This window comes from Actinia tenebrosa, unplaced genomic scaffold (assembly GCF_029948245.1).
Source record: "Actinia tenebrosa isolate PJP-AT-01 unplaced genomic scaffold, QUT_ActTen_1.0 PGA_scaffold15__27_contigs__length_11533743, whole genome shotgun sequence".
NCBI lineage: Eukaryota > Metazoa > Cnidaria > Anthozoa > Actiniaria > Actiniidae > Actinia > Actinia tenebrosa.
The window spans coordinates 5,161,317-5,186,089 of record NW_028292575.1 but is presented as its reverse complement, the minus strand read 5'-3'; the positions used below and the strand labels follow the sequence as shown (position 1 = coordinate 5,186,089).

At 33.8% G+C, this 24,773-nt stretch overlaps 7 protein-coding genes across 9 annotated transcripts in view; 3 read left to right on the top strand and 4 right to left on the bottom strand.

Annotated features, from left to right (window-relative positions):
* The first annotated feature begins 771 nt into the window (after positions 1-771).
* LOC148910917 (uncharacterized) lies at positions 772-4,403 on the top strand. Its single transcript, XM_089030893.1, has 4 exons — positions 772-859; positions 1,694-1,838; positions 2,235-2,294; positions 2,556-4,403. The coding sequence occupies exons 2-4, from the start codon at positions 1,697-1,699 to the stop codon at positions 3,359-3,361; spliced, it is 1,008 nt and encodes a 335-aa protein (XP_088887019.1). The 5' UTR covers positions 772-859; positions 1,694-1,696; the 3' UTR covers positions 3,362-4,403.
* Positions 4,404-7,848: 3,445 nt separating this feature from the next.
* LOC148910916 (uncharacterized) lies at positions 7,849-14,733 on the bottom strand. 3 transcript variants are annotated; one of them, XM_089030888.1, is made up of 12 exons: positions 14,604-14,733; positions 13,987-14,157; positions 13,555-13,700; positions 13,063-13,177; positions 12,694-12,777; positions 12,364-12,544; positions 11,994-12,083; positions 11,389-11,460; positions 10,645-10,705; positions 10,410-10,475; positions 10,068-10,255; positions 7,849-9,850 (listed from the first exon to the last, which is right to left on the bottom strand). In XM_089030888.1, the coding sequence occupies exons 2-12, from the start codon at positions 14,119-14,121 to the stop codon at positions 9,249-9,251; spliced, it is 1,740 nt and encodes a 579-aa protein (XP_088887014.1). In that variant the 5' UTR covers positions 14,122-14,157; positions 14,604-14,733; the 3' UTR covers positions 7,849-9,248. The 3 variants fall into 3 exon arrangements, with proteins under 3 accessions (XP_088887014.1, XP_088887016.1, XP_088887015.1); XM_089030890.1 differs by having other exon boundaries at positions 13,567-13,700; XM_089030889.1 differs by lacking the exon at positions 14,604-14,733 and having other exon boundaries at positions 13,987-14,490.
* LOC148910915 (uncharacterized) lies at positions 14,656-16,816 on the top strand. Its single transcript, XM_089030892.1, has 4 exons — positions 14,656-14,721; positions 15,037-15,187; positions 15,352-15,527; positions 15,749-16,816. Exons 1-4 carry the CDS (start codon positions 14,687-14,689, stop codon positions 16,779-16,781), a joined length of 1,395 nt encoding a protein of 464 aa, XP_088887018.1. The 5' UTR covers positions 14,656-14,686; the 3' UTR covers positions 16,782-16,816.
* Positions 16,817-16,858: 42 nt separating this feature from the next.
* Positions 16,859-19,123, bottom strand: LOC148910914 (uncharacterized). The gene is made up of 3 exons (XM_089030891.1): positions 19,043-19,123; positions 18,579-18,736; positions 16,859-18,433 (listed from the first exon to the last, which is right to left on the bottom strand). Exons 1-3 carry the CDS (start codon positions 19,075-19,077, stop codon positions 17,097-17,099), a joined length of 1,530 nt encoding a protein of 509 aa, XP_088887017.1. The 5' UTR covers positions 19,078-19,123; the 3' UTR covers positions 16,859-17,096.
* Positions 19,096-21,313, bottom strand: LOC148910913 (uncharacterized). Its single transcript, XM_089030894.1, has 5 exons — positions 20,646-21,313; positions 20,469-20,571; positions 19,637-19,857; positions 19,430-19,479; positions 19,096-19,218 (listed from the first exon to the last, which is right to left on the bottom strand). The coding sequence occupies exons 1-5, from the start codon at positions 21,054-21,056 to the stop codon at positions 19,146-19,148; spliced, it is 858 nt and encodes a 285-aa protein (XP_088887020.1). The 5' UTR covers positions 21,057-21,313; the 3' UTR covers positions 19,096-19,145.
* A 2,095-nt stretch (positions 21,314-23,408) lies between these two features.
* LOC148910912 (dopamine receptor 1-like) lies at positions 23,409-24,629 on the top strand. The gene has a single exon (XM_089030559.1). It carries the CDS (start codon positions 23,409-23,411, stop codon positions 24,414-24,416), a length of 1,008 nt encoding a protein of 335 aa, XP_088886685.1. The 3' UTR covers positions 24,417-24,629.
* LOC116300641 (uncharacterized) overlaps positions 24,210-24,773 on the bottom strand; it is a 39,085-nt gene continuing 38,521 nt past the window's right edge. Inside the window, exon 3 of the mRNA XM_089030561.1 lies at positions 24,210-24,274. The gene's annotated coding sequence lies outside the window, so the exon portion shown is untranslated. The remainder of the gene's footprint in view (positions 24,275-24,773) is intronic.

The window sequence follows — 24,773 nt, the reverse complement described above, 5'->3', positions numbered from 1 at the left end:
GAAAAATAATGTTTGCTGGTATTTGGTTTAGTACATTGCTTAAAAATATCCCAAAAAGTCACTTAGACGTTTTCGCACGTAAGGCTTACTCATGAGCAATGAATATGCTGGATTTTGTTATGCCATCGTCTTCTCATTACATAAATATTTCGGCATGAGGGCACACATATAGAGGATATTACATGGGCGCTTGGAGATACGAAATTTATCTTCGAGTGTTGAAAAGATCTCTCACGAGTGAGCGCAGCGAAGAGAGATCGTGAAATTTTCAACACGAGAAGATAAATTTCGTATCTCCAAGCGCCCATGTAATATTCTGTTTATTATATAATTATCAATGAAGTATGTTTTGGCTTTTTCAGGCAATTCTTTCCGTGTATTTTTGAATAGTCATCGCAATGGTGTTATTTTCACACGTGAAAATAACATGTTATTTTCACGTGTGAAGATATCAATTTTTCGAAATAGAGAAATAGATATTTCATTGGTAATTATATAATGAATACTTATATTCATGTTTAGAAAAACTCATGGTGACTTTTCAAAAGAAATCAAAACTGTGATTTGGTAGTTTTATGTCAAGTTTGACCTTTATATATGAATTGGTTAAGTCTTAAGTAACTCGACCAAATAAATTAGGACAAAGAAGTGGACTTTATGGTTGCGAGTCAAAACTCTTCTCATAGCCAAAGCAACAAATAACTTTTCATTATTTTTTCACTCTTTTTTGTTTATATTTTCTCAGAAGTATGTATGAAATATGTAATTTATAAATTTTGTGCGGAAGGAAGCCCTGAACACTTCGGAGATAAAAAATACCCAGTTTGAAGGGGGTTCCTGTTTGAAAGTTAGGAAAAAGGTAAATTTTACTTGGGGACCAAAAACATTGTTCATATAGAGGTTTCACTGTATATGCATCATAACAGACGATCAGTACAATATAAAATATAATACGATCTTGGTTAATCTTTAATCTTAAGTGCATTCATTCAAATGATTTTACATAATTTATGGTACAATGCCATCATCCTCACAAACCCACCAGTAATGCTTTGTCAATAATGTTGTAACTCCCTCAAATAAAGGTCGAACAAATTGTGCAGTCTTCATTCTAAAAGTGCAATAGAAGGATGCTTGTGATTTTATTTAATTCACATTACATAATATTGTCCTCAAAAGAAATGATTACTAATTTTAAATTTAGCACTCAGATTTATAAACCTAATGTTTACAAAATTAAACAATAAAGTTTAAAACTGTTTATATAGGAAAGAACCAGTGAAATTCTAAGGATAAAAAGGTTCTTGATTAATTTTGCATTGGTGGTATAACCACTGTCAGATTTTTGTATGCAGATTGTTATACTGTATTGTATATAGTGATGTAACTGAATTTCAAATGTTTTGCATATTGAATACATTTCAAACTTTAAATTACATTTCCTGAACTTAATAATAATTATGTAATTAAAAGAATGCAATATATACTATCTTCGGATTAATTCTTATGAATCAAATAGCAGTCTTTAGATAATATATTTACTAACATTGATATTAGTTAGGAATGTACACATATTTAAATTGAATTTGAACAAGGTATTCATGGCATATAATTGTTGTTTCTTGTGATGTATGCGATATTTATACTCAGTGCACTTAAATTTTTATAACTTAATTTTTGTTCATATCATTAGGTTATGTTTCTAGAAGACATGGGATGCGAAATATCAACAATACTCATGGAACCATCTGGACAGATTTTTAATATGGGTTCTTCTGGTGGAGAGAATTTCCTGTCCTCTAATATAGAGATCACATTGAAATTTAAGGAACATTTTGGTAAGGCATATAGTTTCAGAAGATATATCCAGGGGCAGATCCAGGGGGTGCGCAACCCCTGGTTTGACTTTGTTTCCCTACTTCGAAGTAACCAATACTGGTTTTTACTTTTGATTATAAGGGGTGCACCCCCCCTGAGTTAACTAAAACAAAATCTTGGAACTGCCCCTGATATCCACGCCCTTATGTACCCTATTTTTTTGAAATTCCCCTTTATCCTCTGAACCAGTTTTCTTTCATACTGTTTCTGTAATTTTTTTTCCGCTTGAGGCATCCTTACTGTCTGGAATTTTCAAAATTCCTTTGTGGCATGGATATTTTTCGTTACTAAAGAATATTCTCATGTCAAATATTTTAAAATGTTATACTTATACATTTTTTATTTCAAAATTCCAGCTTCCAACCATGACAAGTATGATCATCAAGATTTGGCAAAGATGTTCAACGAAAAATATAGTAAGCTTTGTAAATAATAGATTAGGATAAGTAATAGAGTGTGGACATGTCTTTTAATAGTTGACCTTTTATTTACGTTCTACTTGTTGTGCAATCCTAAACCAATCACAGTCTTTGGTTATACATTTCTCTGGGTAGCCCAGTGGTTGTACTGGGAAAATCACTTTGTAGGTGGCCTGGGCTTCATATTATAGTTTACCTTTTATTCAATTTTTTAATTGTGTCATGTGGAGCTAAATCTTCCCTTTTGTCTCAATGCAGGTGAAGCTGTTGGAAAATTCTCCCGGGTGCCATATTTGAAAGGTGGGTTTGTTGTGAAAGGATTGCCTGATGGTATTCCTTTCCGCAAACCCACTCATTATGGTCACAAACAAATTCAGGCCATCATGTCATGCAAAGGCAACATAGTCTTTGAGCTAGCTACCACTACTCAAAGTAGTAAGCAAAAAGCCTGTGATACAGACAGCTGTCAACAACAAGAGATACCAGAGATAGATGTTCATACAAAAAAAGAACTCCTCACAAAGATATGTGGTGAGCCAGCTGCAAACAGAACACTGGAAGGAGCTGAGGAAAAAATCAAAGAAGATGAAGTGGAAGTTGTTTCTCTTTCCTTACGCCAAGATGAACGATTAATACTTTATCATAATGAAATTTTGAAGCATTTTGATAGCGATGGTATATTAGCGGTGAAGGACAACCTTGCACACTCACTGGATATAACGGGTATGGTGATCCCAACATACACAATGACAGACGAAGAGTTCTGGTTATTCTATTGCAATGACAGACACCCTCAGAGTATCCAGCATATATCTAAAAAGGCAAAATTAAGAGGCTACTGGTTGGACAGGGATGCCAAAACATCTGACTACAAGCTTTTAGCGCAGAAAACATCTGTCAAAGCAGAAGCTATCATAACATCTGCAGTTGGGCCTTTATACTTCATAGAGGAAATTGAAGTTGAAGAGGGAAATATTTTTAAACCTTCACTTCTCTTCAAGAAAGCTATATTGAACACTCTACACCAACAAGGCTTTATCAAGAATTTGGAGTCTTTACACTGAAAATTTAAGTCCACTCATCATCATTTAACTGTATCTCAGGAAGAAAAAATTATAGCAATACAGGATTTGTATGGAAGAAAACTGGAAGTTCCAGAGAGTAGGGGGAGGGGGTGCTTCTAAAAAATTCTGTATTTGGGGTATGGATATTTTTTGGAACTATATATGTTTATAATTATTAAATTGTTGATACATATGCATTAGTACACTTAACTGTCATTGCAAACTGTTATCATTTTTCCAACAATCATGTTCTATTCAACAAACCCAGACTGCATACCACTTTTCAAATGGAAAAGAGCAACTTTGAATTCAGAAAAAATTAATGGTTGTCAAAGATTGCAAAGCTCTAAACTTTGAGTGTTTAGTTGATTTTGTTTAATTAATTAAAAGCTATTAGTGTCTCTTAAATAGGTAACTCATTTTGTGTGCAATGTTGTCTTGACTTCCTTGAAAGAGAAGCAGTGTGACAGTGATATATTGCAAATTAACATTGCAGTTTTTCTCGCCCATGCAACAAATGACGGGACTGAACAAGCCAGATTTCAAGTCTGATCAATCAGTTTGAACTGTGGTCACAAGGATTTAAATTATTATCAAAACCGATCCAATTTGTTTTGAAGCTTTGAAATGAGATACAGACCTCATACACTACATATAAATAATATTGCAAAGTTTTTGTTTCTGCAATAATATAATATTGGATGTAGACATTTGGCAATATAGTTAAATGTTTTGTGCGATCTGAGGCAAATATTTTAATTTAAAGTAACTAATTATGTGAAATTACTTTGACAATTTGTTGCTGACTATTGGGGTGAGGATTTATTTATATTGATATTACTAGAGTCATCATGAGAGATACAAACCCAAGTGCCTAATTACACAGTGAAAAAAGTATCCTCCATACAGTGTATATACCATCATCACAAACAATATCTACAAATTGTTTTTAATCCATTATTTGTAAGCAGGTGAAAGATAAAATCACATAATAAACTTAAACAAATCTATTGAATTTAATTAAAAGTTTTTCAAACCACTACTTATGGTCTTATTTTAATAATACACTTTAATACAGTTAATTATACAGCTTCTCATTAATCCCATATAGGTAACTGTCCAATTATTTTCTTAACTGGATAGGTCTTGTTGATATGGGATTAATTAGGCAGCTATTTAATTAATAGGTAATGGGGTTTCATGCTCCCCAATCAAGAAGTAATTAGACTCGAAAAAATTCCTCTGACTGCCAAATTGGACTCGGCCTATGGCCTCATCCAATTTTGTCAGTCCTCAGAATTTTCCTCGTCCAATTATTTCTTAATTGGACAGCATGGAGTCCTACTACATACACTAATTGTTTTAAATATATTTGATGACTGCATGGTTTTCAAAAACCCTGAAACAAAAGTATTTAAGGTGTAACACGTACGGTACAGAGCTAAAGAGGGTTTTTGAAAACCACTTAGGACCTTCTTTTAATATGTAAAGATGAGTTGCACCAGTTTATCAGGGGTAAATTTGTGTTTTGATCGATGTATACACTTATTTCAATAAAGTTTGTCACCAAATACCTAGAAAGCTGAGATCACTGAGGATCATGGGAAACAATTCATTTTAAACAAATAAAGCTTTTTTTGATACAAACTGCAGCTTGAGGATGCTCAGGAGAGGTGAGACTATCTGGTAAAAGACGTGTAAGTCCATCAACAATTATCAGGCGGTTGAAACATGAAAAATGTATCTACCCATAATCCTTGTCGGCCTCAGCTTTATGGCTTTTCAGGTGACTAACTTTATTGAAATAGCTGTATGTTAAACGAAAACTAAACTATAAATACTTGTTACTATATTTCCAGATTGGTAGATTGAATAAACTGATTGATTGATTGACTTGCAAAACTCGCCGAGTACTCACCAAAAACTTTCGAGCCCGAAGATTGTCTAATTGTCTATTATCTTCATTAAAAAAGAAAAGAAATTCCCTCTTTCATCATAATTTCCCGTTTTTTTTTTGTGTGTTTTACTTTTTTAGTGACATATGCCCCGTTTACAAAAAGCCGGATATTTTTTTACCCGAGTAAAACAATGTGCGTTTTCGCATCGTTTTCGATCGTTTACTTGAAAACACTTGTAGGAGCTAACAATGAGCATGCGCATAGTTCCTGAGCCTGCGTTCTCCTTTGTTTAATGACGTTAGCGTTTACGAAAATACCCGGTCGAGTCATGGAAACGCATAGTCAGCGCTTTCAAAATTATCCTCTGAAAAGCATTTTCGAAAATAGGCGGCTAAAGGCCGTCTCCGTGTATACGGTAGGTCTAAACGGATAAAAAAATATGCTTTTAGAAAAATATAATAATCAAGCATTCCAATATCTCAAGCATTTCGTCAGGTTATTTTACTGGATCAATGAAAAACAATGCTTATGCAATAAAACTTTTAAGTTAAATAAGATCAATAAGACCCTGTTTGGAATGGTTGAAAATCATTCTTTTTTTCATGCAGAAAATAGAGATGTATAATATCACAACTTGGTCACGTGACCTATTTTGTCAATTATTATTATTAATCCGAAGGGCATCCGTTCCAAAACGAACTTGTTATGCTCGAAGAACCAAACAATAGCTTTTTGATTCATATAGAAATCATCACCCCATTTTAAATTAACCGGGCTATTTCATGCATTTCAAGTCTACTATTTTACTCGCCCGAAAATCACGTGACTACCAGAAGTCGGCATGACCATGCTAAAAATTCTCAACAACCTGAATATCACTTGAGGTCCAAGACTTATTTTCATAGGTTTGAAATATTACAGAAAATACGTTGTTAAAGTTGTTAAATAAATTGGTCAAATACCCTGCCTTAACATGCTCGAGTGAATTCATGTGAAAATTAGCAAGAAATTCTCCCTTTCTTTCTTTCTTTTTTTCTTTTTAACTTTCATTTTTTGGGACAAAAATCAGCCACTTCAATACATTTTCGACTTCTTTGAAAAATAACAAGACAATCCATCTTTCATCATAATTTCCCGGGTTTCATTAGTATTTTACTTTTTAAAATTTATAAAAGATTCAATAAATACCCTCTTTTATCACATATAATTTACTGGTCAAAAATTCCAAAATCAATTAAGTAGGGTTAATCTGCATGGCTGAGACCTACAGATGCAGAAAATGGATTATGTTTCGAAATTGGCCCCGCCCAGCACCTGTTAATTAAGGCCAAATAGGGGCTTGTGTCAACACTAGCAAGAATTCACTGGAATGATGCAAGAATGGTGTTTTCTGAAACCTCTTAATCTGCTGAACTTAAAACAGTTTATTGCAGGCTTATATCTGTAATATTTGTGAAGTTATCAAAAAATTTGAATATTGCACTCAAGCACTTCAGAACAAAATAAAACACAAACTGCCATAACAGGTTTTTGAGGATAATTTACTGTCCAAAAATTCCAAAATCAATTAAGTAGGGTTAATCTGCATGGTTGAGACCTACAGATGCAGAAAATGGCTTATGTTTTGAAATTGGCCCCGCCCAGCACCTGTTATGGCCAAATAGGGGCTTGTGTCGACACTAGCAAGAATTCACTGGAATGATGCAAGAATGGTGTTTTCTGAAACCTCTTAATCTGCTGAACTTAAAACAGTTTATTGCAGGCTTATATCTGTAATATTTGTGAAGTTATCAAAAAATTTGAATATTGCACTCAAGCACTTCAAAACAAATTAAAACACAAACTGCCATAACAGGTTTTTGAGGATAATTTACTGGTCAAAAATTCCAAAATCAATTAAGTAGGGTTAATCTGCATGGTTGAGACCTACAGATGCAGAAAATGGCTTATGTTTTGAAATTGGCCCCGCCCAGCACCTGTTATGGCCAAATAGGGGCTTGTGTCGACACTAGCAAGAATTCACTGGAATGATGCAAGAATGGTGTTTTCTGAAACCTCTTAATCTGCTGAACTTAAAACAGTTTATTGCAGGCTTATATCTATAATATTTGTGAAGTTATCAAAAAAATTTGAATATTGCACTCAAGCAATTCAGAACAAAATAAAACACAAACTGCCATAACAGGTTTTTGAGGATAATTTACTGTCCAAAAATTCCAAAATCAATTAAGTAGGGTTAATCTGCATGGTTGAGACCTACAGATGCAGAAAATGGCTTATGTTTCGAAATTGGCCCCGCCCAGCACCTGTTATGGCCAAATAGGGGCTTGTGTCGACACTAGCAAGAATTCACTGGAATGATGCAAGAATGGTGTTTTCTGAAACCTCTTAATCTGCTGAACTTAAAACAGTTTATTGCAGGCTTATATCTGTAATATTTGTGAAGTTATCAAGAAATGTGGATATTGCACTCAAGCACTTCAGAACAAATTAAAACACAAACTGCCATAACAGGTTTTTTGAGGATAATTTACTGGGTTTAAGCAATTCCAAAAAAACAGTAAGTGATCTAGTTGGGACACGAAAGGCCATTTTGATATATTTTTATTTTCATTTGAAAAATAACAAGAAATTTCCACTTCCTTCAAAAATTCCCATTAGAAAAAAACATTGCGCTAGTATTACTGAAGTATGGTTATATTGTTTACACGCTAGGGACATAATCAGCGCTTTATTTCAATGTATTTTCTTCTAAAAAATAACAAGAAAAAAATTCCTGTCATCATAATTTTCTGGGGTTCTTTTTATTTCAATATTTTATTGGGACTCTTAGTAGCCATTTCATTACATTCTCATTTAATGTAAAAAAATGTCCTCCTCTCCTGAATTATGTCTTAATGTAATAGAATGTTACTGGATGCATAATTTTTATTTTAATAAATTTCTTTCATTGCTATAAATGGGATATTTTTTCAATTTTTCACTTTCCTTTATTCATTTTCTAGTTCAAGTATGAATGGTGTTCAAAACAAAACTTTTTTTAAATTAAATTTCTAGACTCTTCATTTGTAAAAATAATAGAAGTCTGAAATGGAGTAAATTTGTTTTTGCAATATAGTGGAGTGGTTTTCAAAAATTTGTGAAATACAATTTAGCATAATTTACACTTTACATTTCATTGCTCACATTTCCTTTTTATTCTCTCTTTATTTCCATTTTAAGATTTTTAATTAATATACAACTAGTAAAAGTATGAAATGTGTTCATGAAATGAAATGGGATGGGAGAAATCCCCCTTTTTTATTTTTGTTCACTTTTTTCATTTATATCCAATTATACAATTCCAAAATAGAATAAACCATTTTGATGTATTTCCATTTTCACTTTTTGTTATTCATAATACTTGTCTGAATAGGGTGGAATATGTTTGAATGCAAAATAGGATAGACATGTCTTTCAATATCTTATTTCCAGTTTTCAGTTTTCTTCATTTATACAAACATTGGTGTAAATTTTTTGATTGCAAAATGGTAAACAACCCTTTCCTATTATTTTCATTTCTTCATTTATAACTAGTATACAAGTCTACAATAATTGCAAGAATGAAAGGTTTGCTTTTCGATTTGAATTGGGAAAAATACTACTTCACTTACATTTTTATGTATTCCACACTTTGCTCATATTAATAATCAATAGAGTGCAAATAATATACCATAGGGAACATAAAGAACATAATGTAAAGAAAAGCACAAGACGTAAAACAATGGAATTTAATACATGGGTTAAAAATATACAATCCACACTGGAGCAAGATAAACAATAGATTGCAATTTGAAGTTGCACTCCACTGATTTCTTGATGCTTTGCTTATTTCTCTACTTCCACAGTTAGCACTAATCATTTATTATTAGCTGGCTATTTCATGGGTATACTATTTGCACTCTACATCTTTACATATACATGTATATTAAGTTATTGAGAATTAATATCTATTGATTGTTTTCTTCGTCATTTGAATCAGTATCCCAATGTTCACTAGTACTGTCACTATCATCTACATCTTCCATTTCATTTGAGAAGTCATTGTCTTCATCTGTGGGTATCATAACTGGGTTATTACTGGTGCTAATGTAATGGATCTTCTCTTCCACAAAGTAAGGAGAAACTCCCAAGCCTTCCAATTGTTTCGTAAGTTTAGAGATGTCTTCATAAATAGCAGCACATTTTTGTAATAGTAATGCTTTCAACCCAGGCTTCATGTTCATAGTGCATTGATTCCTTATAGCCTGCAATTGAGCAAACTTTGCTTGAACAAGACGGATCATTTCTGTCTTGACAAGCTCCACCTCTTCTTCACACCTTTCTCTGTAGCTGTACAAACTGATTATCTTCTTCCTTACAGACTGAGGGATTTCATCATTAGTCTCATTTGAAACAGCACTAAAAATTGTATTTGATGGGTCCTTGATCTCATGGAAAGTCAACCTTTCCGATGTATCCACCAATGCATTAAATACAACCAAACACTTTTCCATGGATTTTGTGGCTTTACTGATTTGTGTTGACAGCTTAATGGCTATGCTTTGACCATCTGCAAAATAAAAAAACAATAGTACTGTCATACATTTTTGCTTGTTTAACAACAGGTCCAGATACTCAATATGCTGCATGTGCTTCAACTGCTTTGCTAAAACAAATGAACACCATATAAATTATACTAGATTGCATAAATTATCAGCCACAAATGTATATCAAGCTACTTGCAGGAGAACAGTTGAAAATAGTTTTGAATATCGATAAATCATAACCTGCATATTTTTTCTTCATTTCTAAAAGAAATGTGCGTTCTGAAGCCAAACGATGTATGTCAAGCAATGCTAGAGTCTTCTTCTTAATAAACAATCGCTTCTTGACAGTTTCAAAAACTGTAGCATCCTCCTTCCATCTTGTTTTGATATTGTACTTTTTTTCTATGGAGACCAACTCCTTTTCTTTCCTAAAAATTGTAGAATAATGAATAATGAATATACGAATAAACTTGTCACGAGTGACCTTGCAGCACATCAGCTTCATTGTGTGGTTTTATATCTGCAGTTGACAGAGAATTGCACAATAATCATTGTCCACAATAATCAGGCATAAATTTTCACCTCTTTTTCTTATTCTGAATGGACTCTGTTGCCTCTTGACCTATATCCATGCATCTCAAGTCAGCACTGTGAAATACAATGAAGTGACTGTTAATTTTTTGGATATTATGTACACATTATTTGCCCAGTCTGGTGAGCATCATGATATTTTGAAATAAAAAAAGGCACTAAAACAACAACGAAACAATGAAATTATGTTTTTTTAACTTTTACAGTAACTACAAATAAACATTACCTTAACATTTGCACTTCAAGTAGGGTATCCACATACTTTTCATCCCAAAGAAGCTCGAGCACTAAAGTTCAAAAGAAAAGATAAACATTCTGGATTAGTAGTGCTTAAAAAATGAGTAGGAGTGTTTTATACCTGATAAAACACAATCTACGAGTTTTTTGAACTGCTTAAAACACTCATGAACAATTTATAAGATTTTGGTTCAACTAGAGCCACCATACACGTCACGAACATGGATTTTTATACTTCGATAGAGATTTGACGTCACGGGCATGCACAACCAGATTCAATAGAAGCTCCCACACGTTGGATATTGCGTGTCAAGGCAAAGACAGGCACGTTAGTCAAAGATTTTTAGGGTTGACTGTGACCTTGATGAAGACACGTGTCTTTATATAAAATCACTTGAATACTAATGAAGTGGACTTTATCGGGTATAAAGGTTCATGCACGTGACGTGTATGGTGGCTCCAATTGGAACATAAGCTTATGAATTATTAATGAGTGTTTTAAACTTATTTATCAAACTTGATAAATTAACTAGTCCATCTTTTTAGATAGATTATGGCACCTAGATTATTGATTAATATTGAAAGCACCTCCTCCATACATGAAATGTGTAAAATTTTGAAAATATATTTTAAGTTTTACACAATTGTATTTATTCTTCCCTTGTGACTTTTATGTTCCTTAAAAGTGGAAAATTCAATCTTTTTTGGCAGTAATTTTAGTGTGATATTTTACCATTTTCTCTTGGCTTAATGTCTGTAAACTCTGCTGTTTTCCACTGTTTTATAACTTCTTCTGTGCATGGGTCTAAAGTGAGAAAATAATTTTTTTAAATAATTTTTTTATTTTTGAAGTTTGAGACTGTCATTATACATTACATTTATTGATAATTTATATCAGTGCAGTACAGATCATCTTTCATTTTCACAATGATACAGTTGTTGTCATACTAGTGAAAAGCAGTATGGGTACTACATTGATCATTTGTGATCATATAGCAGTCAATTTGAACATTTCAGATTTTCCATGGCTCACATGATATCCACTCTATTATAATATGATATAGGTTGATAATCTGAATAACCGTAATATGGAGAATTTGAATTCTTACAGTGTTTCAGATTATCAACTTATATATTCATATTATGATAGAGTGGATTTCACATGAGCCAAGGAAAATCTCCAACTTTTTCTTTAGAAACACTGTTTCACTAAGTTAACATCCATTATTATATTATACATTATTACAATATATCATGTTTAAGGAAGGGAAAGGGAATTCACTTGAATGAGTTCATAATATTAAACTTTTTGTAACAAAAATTATATGGAAAACATACAAGAAAGAGTGGCCTCAATATCTTTAATATCGTTTTCCATGGTGACTGCAAGATCCTTAGCTTTTAATAATTTGTCCTTAAGAGACCTCCCTACAAAAAAAGAAATAAAAATATGTACATAATTATGATATAAGCTACTGTAATTTACATGCAATCAATGATAATAAGAAAACATAATAACATGATCTTTAGCTGCTATGAGGCAAGCAAGGCCCACACATACTCTCAGATCAAATAACAAATATATATATACTGTTTTGGCTCTGTAATAATATCAGTCTGTCTATTGCCAGGGTAAAAAAATTGATTCATACCAACAAAATAGTACTACATTTAAAGAGGAAAAATGTAACTTAGTATTTAGCTGTACCAAATTTCCTGTGAAGCCTTTGTCCATAAAAGATCAATGCATCAGTAAGAACATCAATTCTCTTTTCAGAAGACATTTCTTTTGTCATTGATGAATATTCTCTCAAGTAAGACCACAGTCTTTCAACCCCTTCACCATCAGTCAGCCCAACTCCTGCAATACGTCTTGGGTTGTATTCAATCTATAAATTAAACAAGTATAAAAGTATGAATATTTGAATAGTCTAAAGTACCTTAAACCTGTTTAAGAAAAGCTTCTGTGCTTTTGTTGCCATACATGACATATTCTAAAAAACAGTTGATTAGTTGATTATAAAGTACAGATATTTACCTGGCAAGATGCTTTATGTCCATAACAGTGGAATATGGGAATAGCCAAGTCTATGTTCTCAATCAGATTTTCTTGGTTGGTACACTTTGAGAAAAACCCATTAAAATGATGTTACTAATAAAGCAGGGGAGGCTATTATGCCCTCACACTCACTACTGACCCTTTATTCTTTATTCATATCACAAACATTGACATGCATGCTTGAAGAAAAAAACCAGAGAATTCAATAGTATGCATGAGAATAGCACATCAAACAAATTAATGCAACATGCCACAAATACTACAGTTAAAATATTTAATATCAACAATAACATGATCCCGTATATAAATGGAAATAATAGTTACTATCAAATTCAATCATAAACTCACCTTTAAATGAGATGCTAAAATACATGCAATGTCATACATAATGACAAGTTTTACTCCAGGTTTATCTTTTAAACTCTCTTTTAATTTGTTAATTTCGTATATTGAATATGAAATCCTATAAGAAAAGACAAGTGTGTATTTACAATGTATAATATATTTTTAAAAGAACAAAATTAATATTAAAATAAGACATATTTTCAATTTTTATTCTAGCATTCAAAATACAACATACACATAGCTTTATGTTAGTATAGGCATGCAGCCAGTTAGATAATTAATAAATTAAAGTAAATAAATAAAAATTGCTCAAGACAATCAAAAATACTTAATACAATGAACAGAAGCAGTGTTTATGTAAAATACAGTATAATTTATATTGCATGACATTTTTATCATTATACTGGTGACTGTTGTTCAACAGCAATAACGCATACAAGATTCCCTTGTCATTCACACATTATGCATGTAGCGCAAAAGAAAAAAGAAAAATACCTTTCCCCATACTTGAGATTGACAAAACTTTTTGGAAAGTCATGTCGGCACACTCTTCCAAAAACACCCTTCTCATCAAACAGTTTATTTTTTCCTTTAGACCGTAGAGACAGTAGCACTTCTCCTGCATGAAATCGGTTGCAGTTCTAATAAAAGAGAAATAATTTATACAAGAACATAATAAATCTGCACTTTTAAAAAAGATTGTGTGACATGGAAATCCTTAATGCTCATAATGGCTCCTTAATGCTCATAATGGCTCCTTAATGCTCATAATGGCTCCTTAATGCTCATAATGGCTCCTTAATGCTCATAAATACAAGAAATATGACAGATAGCCATAGGTTTTCAGTGGAAGATCCAAGATTTTGTCTATGATGACTAACATTTAGCTTTGTAACAGTCAAATATACAGATGTGTATCATACTTACTTCTTCAATCTTAGTCCCTTCTTTACCATAATTATCAACAAAGTTGTCAATATCTGTTTGATCACTGAACATTAATTCTTTGTGGCGTGGTTCTACTAGTCCTCCACCCTTCTTTTTCTTTCTTGTAAGACCCATGCAAGCATCAAGACTCTCTATCAATACACCTTCATCCTGAAATGATAATTTAAAATGCTTTTAATAATTTAGGCTAATGTAATTTGAAAAAAAAATTAGTGTTAACAGTTTGACCAGGTACACTTTCTATTTAATTGTATCACATGTACAGCCAATCAGAACTACCCAGCAAATCTTATCAAAGCTACCAATCCATCACTTTTGGTACAGTGTGGATAAGAATTCAGATGATCCTCACATGTTGTAAAGAATGATTGATTGGTTATTTTTTTGTCAATGTTCCCTGTTCAAATCACAGTCTATAGAGGATACAGAAAAAACACTATTAAACTCAACCCAAAATGTTGTGTTGTCTGAATATAACATTGACTTTTGTGTTGAAAAAAAAAAAAGAATATCCAAAATTTAATAAAATTCATATAGTTCTCACTACTACAAAGAGTATGAAAAAATAGGAAGAAAAAAGAAATCTCCGCTTATACCTCAGGGCACAATAGGCGACTTGCACTAAGAAATCACGTGACTTCTTGGATGGCAAACGCGCGCTATGTAAACAAACATCAAGATGGCCGCCGTCGCACCGGAAGGCGACAAAAACAGGTTAGTACAACCACTTAGACGTAACTTTTTAGCTTTTTTCTACCAAATATTGGTACCCATGGAGTCTTCAAGCATATTTTACTTTTCGATTGGTCCGAAAGAAAAATTCTTACGCTAATTTTTTCACCAAATCCAAAGCCGCTTCCTGTTTGTTATCGCAACTTTTTTTCGTGGTCTTTGACCTGGGACTTGCTTTTAAAGGGTTTTCCCCTAGAAAACTTTAAAAACAATACACTCTAAACACAGGACTTTATCCTTTGCTTTACTTTTCGCGAATTAAAATCGTCTTATTCCGAATTTTCACAATTCGTGTAGACCAACAAACAACTATGTTTGTTGTGTTCCTAAATGCACAAGCGATGGTCGACGTGATGATGGTTTGTCATTTCACCGCTTCCCTTGTCGAGAGGAAATAAGAAAACAGTGGATTGTTAAAATACGAAGAGACATCGGAGAAAACTTTAAGGTAAGATTTTACGTTGGTTACTGTTCATTACTAAATTTTTTACTAGATTTTATTGGTCAGTCTTATTTTACAGCGTCAAACTCGCTAAAAAATTTATTTGTATACAAAGCATATGTGAGCAGAAATAATTTACGAGTTTTTATGAATATTTATGCCTCGATTAGATAACATCGAACACCAGAGTATGTTCAAGACATTTTGACACTGATCAATATGAAGAAGAAAAGGATATATGTGGGCGCCGAAGATTAAAAAAGCATGCTATACCAACTCAGTTTGCATGGACCATCAACAAGCCTCCCAGACGCGTACTTGTGAGGAAGTTGCCAAATGCTGCTATGTAAGTAATAAACAATTCATGTTAATCATGCAAAGAGAAAGAGAAATCAAAACTTAACAAATGCTCTTGTTTTATCATTTTCAGTACAATTTGCTTATTAGTTGTTTTATATATATGTTGCTTTAAAAATTAAAGAAAAATTTATAGACATATAACACTATATTGAATGAAAAACCCAAAATACTTTCCTTTTAATAGCATCATTATGCATTTGTTTGTAGAAACAGATATACAACTGGAACTGATGTTCTTGAAAATGAAATAACAAAACTAAAGAAGGAAATAGAAGACCTGAAGGCCAGATTATCTGCCATGAAGATCTACAAATTTGGATGTGAAAGATTCACAAATGATAGCAATTCCATCAAATTTTATACTGGATTTCCTTCATATCAGCATTTTATTTTATTTTATGAATTTGTGCAGCCCTCTGCAGAAACCATGACATACTACTATGGAAGTAATATATCAGTTGGGTGCCCAGGCAGCAAAAAAATGTTACTTATTGATGAACTATTCCTATTTTTGGTTAGAATAAGACTGGGGTTGAAACTATTTGACCTGTCACATAGGTTTAATGTCAGTGAGTCAACTGTAAGCCGTAAGATTATTACCTGGGCCAATTACTTGTACTTCTTCCTTGGGATGCAGCCTATTTGGTCTTCTTTTCACACTGTTAAACAGAATATGTCCCCCCTATTTAAAATGTTATACCCAACTACCCATTGCATTATTGATTGCACAGAAATAAAAGTGCAAGTCCCAACATCCCTGAAACTGCAATCCCAGATGTACAGCAACTACAAGAGCTCAACCACTCTTAAAGGCTTGATTGGAATCACACCAAATGGTGCAGTGTGCTTTGTCAGCTCTCTGTATACAGGCTCAATTTCAGACAAAGAAATAACTGCACAGTCCGGTATTTTAGATCTTTTAGAGCCCCATACTAGCATTATGGCTGATAAAGGCTTTGACATTGATGATCTTTTAGTGAACAAGACAGTAGATCTTAACATACCCCCTTACTTATTAGAAAATAGTCAACTTAAGCCACAAGAAGTCATAGACACAAAGAAAATAGCCATGTTAAGAATTCATGTTGAAAGGGCTATCCGAAGGATAAAAGAATTTCACATTTTTGATGGCATTGTTCCCCTATCTTTACTAGGAAGTGTTAACCAGTTGTGGACTGTGTCATGTTTGTTGACTAACTTCCAAGGCCCCTTAATAAGAAGGGATTCTTCAAGGGCCTAGGGTCTAAATTTATAATAAATATTCATGCCAATTTACTCAGTTTTATGGTAATATATATATAATGAAAACAAGAGTCATATAATTGGCAAAATAATTTAATTAAAATTGGTGTTCTTGAATTAATTCAACTTTTTATCTTTTCATGAAAAAGATTTCAATTGATATGAATTAATTTGAAATAAATTAATTGAATAAAATATATTGTAATAGTTGTTTTATGGCAATACTTATTAATAATATTTTTTACGTATTGCATAAATTATCCTTTTTTCAGTGTTATTTGAATTTACCTAAGAAATAACACAGATGATTGCATTATGTTATATAGTAAGTAAAATAAAAGGTATCAACTCTGTCTTTGCTCTCTTGAAAAAAATTTCTGTCAAATAGAATTCTCTCATGAAAATAAAGATCACTACTTACAAAGCAAAAAAAGTCACACCATTGTAAACAAGTAATAGCTAGCTGACATTGTATTTGGTAAAAAAACTCATGTTTTCGTTTAAGAGCAAAGTGATTGGTGTCCTTGTCAAAAGTTAAATAATTCACATCATGTAAGCTTTCAACATCTTTACATACAACTTTAATTTCAAGCAAACCAAAAGGACTCATAGCATTTTCAGTGGCTAGTTCCATGTCAAAGACCTTGCGATCAGGAGAACACCCTAACCATGGGCAAACAGGATGAATAACAAGACCACATGGATATAAGTTAACAGAACTGTTTTTTACTTTGGTTGCATAGTTATAGGCTGCATATGGTTCCATCTCAATTCCCTTCTTCATTGCTGCTGTTTGGACATGACGGGTTGGGTCTAGTTGCTTGCATAAAGACTTGAAGTTAGCTTGTCTTTTAGCTACTATGCCAAATTTACTGGCTGTTATTCTTTTCTTCCTTAAAGTGTGCCAAAGTTGACACTCACTTTGGTCTCTAGTTCTTTCTTCTAAATGAAAGGACATTTCCTCATCAACTCTTAAGGAGGTTAGTGTAGCTGATTGCTCAGCATTTAAACAGGAACTGAAATTATTGGTAAAAGAGGTGTTGCTGGTCAATGGTAAGGAAGGAAAATCAGTATTAGCATAATCATTAATGATATAGGAGGAAGTAAGCTTCTGTTGATAAGATAAAATGCAACCTATAGGAACTTTGCCAAATCTTGTAGAAATTGCAGGGAGGTTTGTATCAGACATGTCAGGTAAAAGGGTACATATGAGAGGTACAGGCTCTAGAGCTTTCAGGTTTTCTTTGAAAGTAGAGTCTAGCAGCAGGTATTGGGAGGCAGGGGAGTACAAAGAGCTCTTTATAGATTTAGTATAGTCCGCTCCTTCTCTAGTTTTCTTGACAACCACTTGATCAACACATTCTGGCGTGATCTTTTTTCCCCTAGGAATATTCCACCTTTGTGCTGACATAGTGCAGGTAAGTTCATCGGGCAATGCTGTTAGACCCAGCTGCTTGCAGTGTGCAATCAATAGTAAAAGTGCCAGGGTATGTTGACAGGCTCCTCCTGCACCAGCCACGCACGAACATTTCCCATATAAATTCTTGTTTTCCAGTAGGCACACAATAAATACTGAATGTGGCTTCTCTGATTTTTTCATCGAGCGAAAACATTTACTCTCTATCGTTGCCTCTTCTTGACTATAGCGAACTAAGAGAAAAAGTCAAATTTTAACAGAGTCCATTGAATATACAAGCACGACAAAGTACAGCCAGAGTCAACAACTAGTACAACAGCACAAGCATTGACCGTTTTTAAAGCTTTTTCGTACATTTTAATTCCCCAAAAAACTCACCTTTATAATCATGGAGATATCCTGTTTCGGCAAAAAATTTGTAGGCTTTTTTCAGACTCGTTGAACCTCCGCCAGTCTTTTTGGCAAATAACTCTACGTCGCCAAACGACAGTTCAGGCATCCTGGTAAGGTCAAGCGACCCTTTTTTCGCCGGCTCGCTAAAGAATTAGATCAATAACGATGAAATACGTCCTTGGAATGGAAATGTTTACTAACATTTCATGAGTCTGTGTATTGTTTTTAAAGTTTTCTAGGGGAAAACCCTTTAAAAGCAAGTCCCAGGTCAAAGACCACGAAAAAAAGTTGCGATAACAAACAGGAAGCGGCTTTGGATTTGGTGAAAAAATTAGCGTAAGAATTTTTCTTTCGGACCAATCGAAAAGTAAAATATGCTTGAAGACTCCATGGGTACCAATATTTGGTAGAAAAAAGCTAAAAAGTTACGTCTAAGTGGTTGTACTAACCTGTTTTTGTCGCCTTCCGGTGCGACGGCGGCCATCTTGATATTTGTTTACATAGCGCGCGTTTGCCATCCAAGAAGTCACGTGATTTCTTAGTGCAAGTCGCCTATTGGCATTGAGTGCCATTGGTCAGTCCTGGACAAAAACTATGTAAATGCTGCATATGGTACTTGAACTGCCTGCAAGAAAATAGAGAATGAAAAATAAATTGGTGACCTGATTTAATTTCACCTAAGGTATTTTACAATAACACCATTTATATATAAAAGTGATTCAAATGTGTATTTTTAAAAAGTGCTTGTAAGAAAAATATACTGTAAATGCAGTTGTGTCCTATGTAAAATCTATAAGTTTTTTATTTGTCTTTGAAGAATTATGAATAATACATACCTGAATTCTTCAAAACAGCCAGAATTTAGAATTCCATACAGTGATGTACGCTAAACAAATAAAAAAAAGAATAATTAGCATTTTGGTATTGTAGTATTCAAGCCCCATTAACCCAATCTCCTAAAAGAAGGAACCAGGTTCACCTTTTTTATCATTTCAAATGAAAAATATTGGCATACTATGGAATACACTGTAAACATTGCTTACCACTGTTTTTCCAAGTTGAGGCTGTAATAAATCCAGAACTTCACTAAAGTCGTATAGTGATACTTGACATTGTAAAAAAAGCTTTTCCAGTAAATTCATCAATGATATGTGAAAAGCAGTGGTTGGTTTCACTGGTGAACCTGGCCAGAAATTGCACCGTACTAATGAGACTCCATATGGCTCACAGTCACACACCTCTACATGTTTGAAATGTTGTATCCCTGAAATGAAACATTTTAAGTAATATTAAAGATACAATTGATTGTTTAAGAGAGGATGAAATAATACATCAAAATGTGGTGAGAACAAGAAAGGTACACACAAGATGCACCACATTTTGACATCTTCTATAAGAGTACAGACGCACAGAAAAATGGAATCTATTTCTTTTATTCATAATTAAGCGGTTTTTGTGTTAAACATGGAGCGCATGATAAATGTTCGAAATGACTGTTATGATCATTTGTGCATCTGTTCTCTACTAACACACAACTCTTGACCAATCAAAGTGAGCATAGTATAAGAACTATCATGTAATATTCATTTATAATATAAATACACCTATTTCAAAACGTTCACATATAGAATGCTGGATAGGTGATAAGTAAAAGCACAGCAAAAAGAACTATGGATTTAAATATCGTTTTTTTAAAATAGGTGTATGCATAAAATGATTTTATGTAAAAACATGAAAGAAATTATGGGATGTCTGCGAATATCGAAGGCGTATAATCCAGTTCTTGAAGATTTTATTATTTCTGTTTATAGCTGTTGAATACACAAATACACAAATATTTAAACAAGTGAAATCACATTTTTGCATCAGCCTTACCAGAACTATCGACAAGGGTAAAGTTTCGCAGAACTTTTGTTGGGCAATTGTGACCGTATCCGATGATGCCATGGTCAACATAGAATGGTGCGAACATTTCATCCTAAAGGATAGTAAAAAAAACATGACTTGATATGTCATAAACAATTACTAAACGCTACAAAGTTGTGAATTTACCTTCCAAATTTCCAAAAGATGGAACTGGTTTCTTTTGAGGTGTAAATGTACTGCACATTGCTCACAGAAGAACTGTCCTGGACCACACTCTTGACATCGTATCTTGGCTGGTTGCGCATTACATTCAGAACATGCAGTTCTAGTTAAGGAGCATTCTTCCATAAAAGCATCGATCACTGATTGCCTTATCTTCTCCCAGTTGTTAAAAGAAAAAACTTGTCTTCTTTGATGAATAGAAAGTTCACATGTTGGCTCGTCGAGCAACACTTCGCTAGTACTAGAGCACGTTGTTTTCGTTTCTGATTTTTTTTCGGCAGTTTTCTTCACGACGTTAACGGGCACATACACGGAACGTTTACCACTCCGACTGATGAATGTGGTTTTCAATTTCAAGGCTCGCAATTTCTTCATTAATAGATTGATTTTACAGTTATATTATATTTTGACAATGTTGCTCTAAGAAAATGGCTACTAGTAACGAGGCGGCGTCAAGCTGCAGACCCAAGCAACCAGAAAGCCAATCTAATCAGTGATTGGCTAAAATAAAACAATTGAACCATGTTCCACTTCAGTTGGTTTAGAGTACAGTCTGAAGAGGGTCCGACCCAAAGATCTAAATTTAGATATTTGGGTCGGACCCAGTTTAGATTGGAAAGCTAAAAGAGCCTAAAGCTACAGACGCGGAAGTTCAAATTCGTTAGTTAATGATGAGATCTGGAAATTAAAAAAACATTTATCACAACATTTCTGGTGTTTCTGGTGTTTGTTTCATTTGATCAATATTCTGGACCATTAAGGTTAAGTTAAAGGTTTTTAAGTATTCAGATGCTCTGTCGATTTCCTCAGGGCATTTTCTCTTAATGATGTTACAACTAATCTATTATAATTGGATTTATCACGCCATGGTGGACGGCTATACAGAGATCGAATTAGAATTTAGAAGTAGATTTTTGTGGAGGTAGGAGAACCTGGAGGAAAAAACTTCGAAGCACAGGAGAATCAACTAACAACTCTACTAACATACGACACCGAGCCCGGCGGGACTCGAACACCGGTCGCTCTTATCGCTACGCCACCCGCGCTTCCCAAGGGGATGATCCCTATCCTGCTATAAAGATTACTTCAGCCCTAAGTTTGAAAATAATTTTTGTTGAGCTTTGTTGGGAAGAAGACAAACAATGGAAAAAAATAAAAATACGACAGAAAGCAAGGAAAAATTTGCAGGCTGGGAAAAGTGAAAAAGGAGCTAGCAGCAAGATAAAATTAATTTCTGATTAAGCTATGATAATTGGCACTCAGAATTCTTCAGTGCATCTGTCTCTGTTAAATAAATTGTTCTTTGTCTTGTTCATATGCCAAGCTTCAATGCATGTTCCTCTGCATGGTGCCATCGCCTGCTTCATTCGTCGATAATCTTAAATTAAATTAAATTTCTTTCTAGCATAGCTATACTTTGCTCACCCTTCGTTCTTTAGTCTCTCGCACACTCTATTCCGTTTTTTTTCCCTTCAGTTTTACGTTATAGTTATTGTAACGGCCAGTATTTTACTGAAGTAAAAGTTCAAAAGCTCGAGCAAACCTATTGTTAAACATAGGTTTGAAGTAACCTTTATTAACATTGAATTTAAAAACAACTCACAACACACTTATTTAAATTATAGTTTTACCAATGTCATATTTCTCTATCTACTCCCCCCATACCTCGACTTCAAGTTCATCAACCGAGTCGTGAGTAGTATACACTTTATTGGATTCATCCTCTCCCATCATGGCAGAATATTGAAGTCGAGACTTAAATATTTGCTATGAATGAGCGAGGATGAATCCTATAAATACTTTATTGTATCGAACAAATATTTGTTTTCTATAGAAAGACCACTATATGGTGCCATAGCAATATTGGAGGTTTTTTTGTGAGGTATACTTAATTAAGTTGTTAGTTGGCTTTGCTTCTGTGTTTTGAAGATTTTTCTCCGGGTTCTCCAGTTTTTCAATATTTTTTCTCCGTATTTTACCAGAATCAACTCGGCACACATGCGCGTGCATGCCAAACGTATTTTGATCATTGTTTACGATGAAATGATAGGGTATTTGGCCATTTAGTCAAGAGCGGGACTTAATGAACGTCGTGCTTGGCATCCGCTTTGCAAGTTTCTTCCTGACACCCTGCAGGGCTCAAAAGAAACTAGTACTTTTACCTGAAAAGAAGTCATTGAGACTTGCCCGAGTAAGATATATGTTCCCACTTGATTGAAAAATATTTTACCCTATATAGTTCAAGCTGTCACTATACAGCCTCCTGAAAAACGAACTTCCTTCAATTAATTAACAAACGTTAAACTATTTCCTTGATAAGAAGAACGTGATTGAACCATTTGGGTAAATGATTCGAGGGCCATTCTAGGGAATGTAAATAATATGATGATTATATCTAAAAGAAAGTCAAAGAAACAAGAAAAAAATTATCTTAATTTCAACTTTTACTTTTATTTTTATCTAACCCTATCTAATTCAGCCCTTTAAATTCAGTTGGTTACCAATGCTCTCACCTACAGATAACTTACAAACAGATGTTGCATCGTTTACAATTCTTCAGTCGTACTAATGGTTTCTCTTTTATTCAATAGCTACATCCAGCTGGGACTATAGAACGACATTAGCATACACTTCATATATATTCATGTGGCCAGATAAAAGTATTAGCACAAGCTATAAGCGTCAGTCGTTAATTAAAGTGAGCATGCAACACCAAAGACCCTAAATATGGCATTTTCCCAATACTGGCAAAATGACTTAAATTTGAACGTTACTGGCTACTCAAACCATTCCCAGAACTACTCAACTCCATTACAATCGGGGACAGCTTCAAGACCTACATGGTATTGGATTTTGCGTGGAATCATTGCCTTCGTTACCGCAACTGGCAATGGTTTGGTGATCTATATCATCTGCTCACGAAGAAGACTTCGCTCACAGCCCTCGCCAAACTGGTTCATCCTTTCTCTTGCAGTCGCTGACTTTCTTGTCGGAGCGTTCAATGCTCCTTCACTGTTCTTTTATTCATTTTACGTAAAAGCTAACAATGAGTTGTGGACGGGGTTTGAGTTTTTCTGGAATGTCTTACTTATTGCCTCTACGACAAACATCTGTGCCTTGACACTTGATAGATACATAGCGGTTCTCCATCCATTCAGACACACACGCTTCGCCACGGCTTCTTCCTGTCTGATCACCATAAGCTTCGCCTGGATTCTTCCCGTATTTCAGCGGATTCCTTTCCTCGTCTTGAAGCTTAAAGATACCCCAATTGACAAGTACTTTGCTTATCAGATTTTTTACATCTGTTTTTTCATCTTTCTTCCGAACGTCTTCTTGTTGTTCGCATACATTCGAATCATTATTGTTGTCAAGAAACATCGCAAGGAGATCAAGTCGCAAGAAGTGATTCTAGAATCATCCGCTAACGCCGCTATAAGTCGAGATTGCACCTCAAATTCAAGCAATGAAACCGCAACCGCAAGAAGAAACTCCATCAAATGTACCATCGCTGTTGGTGTCGTTGTCGTCATATTCTTAGTTTGCAACGGTTTTGTCCAATACTGGTTGATGTGCCATTATTTGTTTCCTTCCTGTAAGGAAAGTGAATCAACGCAATCTTTTTATGCAATGGTAATGCTAAGGTATTTTAACTCCGCTCCGAACTTTTTTGTCTATTCTTTAATTAAATCTGATTTTAGACGAGAACTTAAAACCCTATTTAGATTAAACTGAAAACAACTTGATTTGCGAGAGCAACATCAGGAAGAACAACAGAAGATATTCACTTTAATTCAGTTGAAGAAACTAGTATTACTGTAGCACTAAAACACTTGTGAATAGAATTATTATGAATTCCGTTAAGAAATCCAGGATGCTTTACTAACGTTTTCGTTGGAACTTCATTTAATATATTTACCTTACCAAATAAAAAACATCATAAACAACGCAGAATACGCTGTTTGTTTTTACTTCCCCTTTTTTGATTTCATCACAACGTGCGTTCTTCTTTTTAACTATTTCATTTTAAAAACAAGAAAACGCACCTGCCGATCAACGTGTAATATTTTGAGCATTAATTTTTCGGTAAAA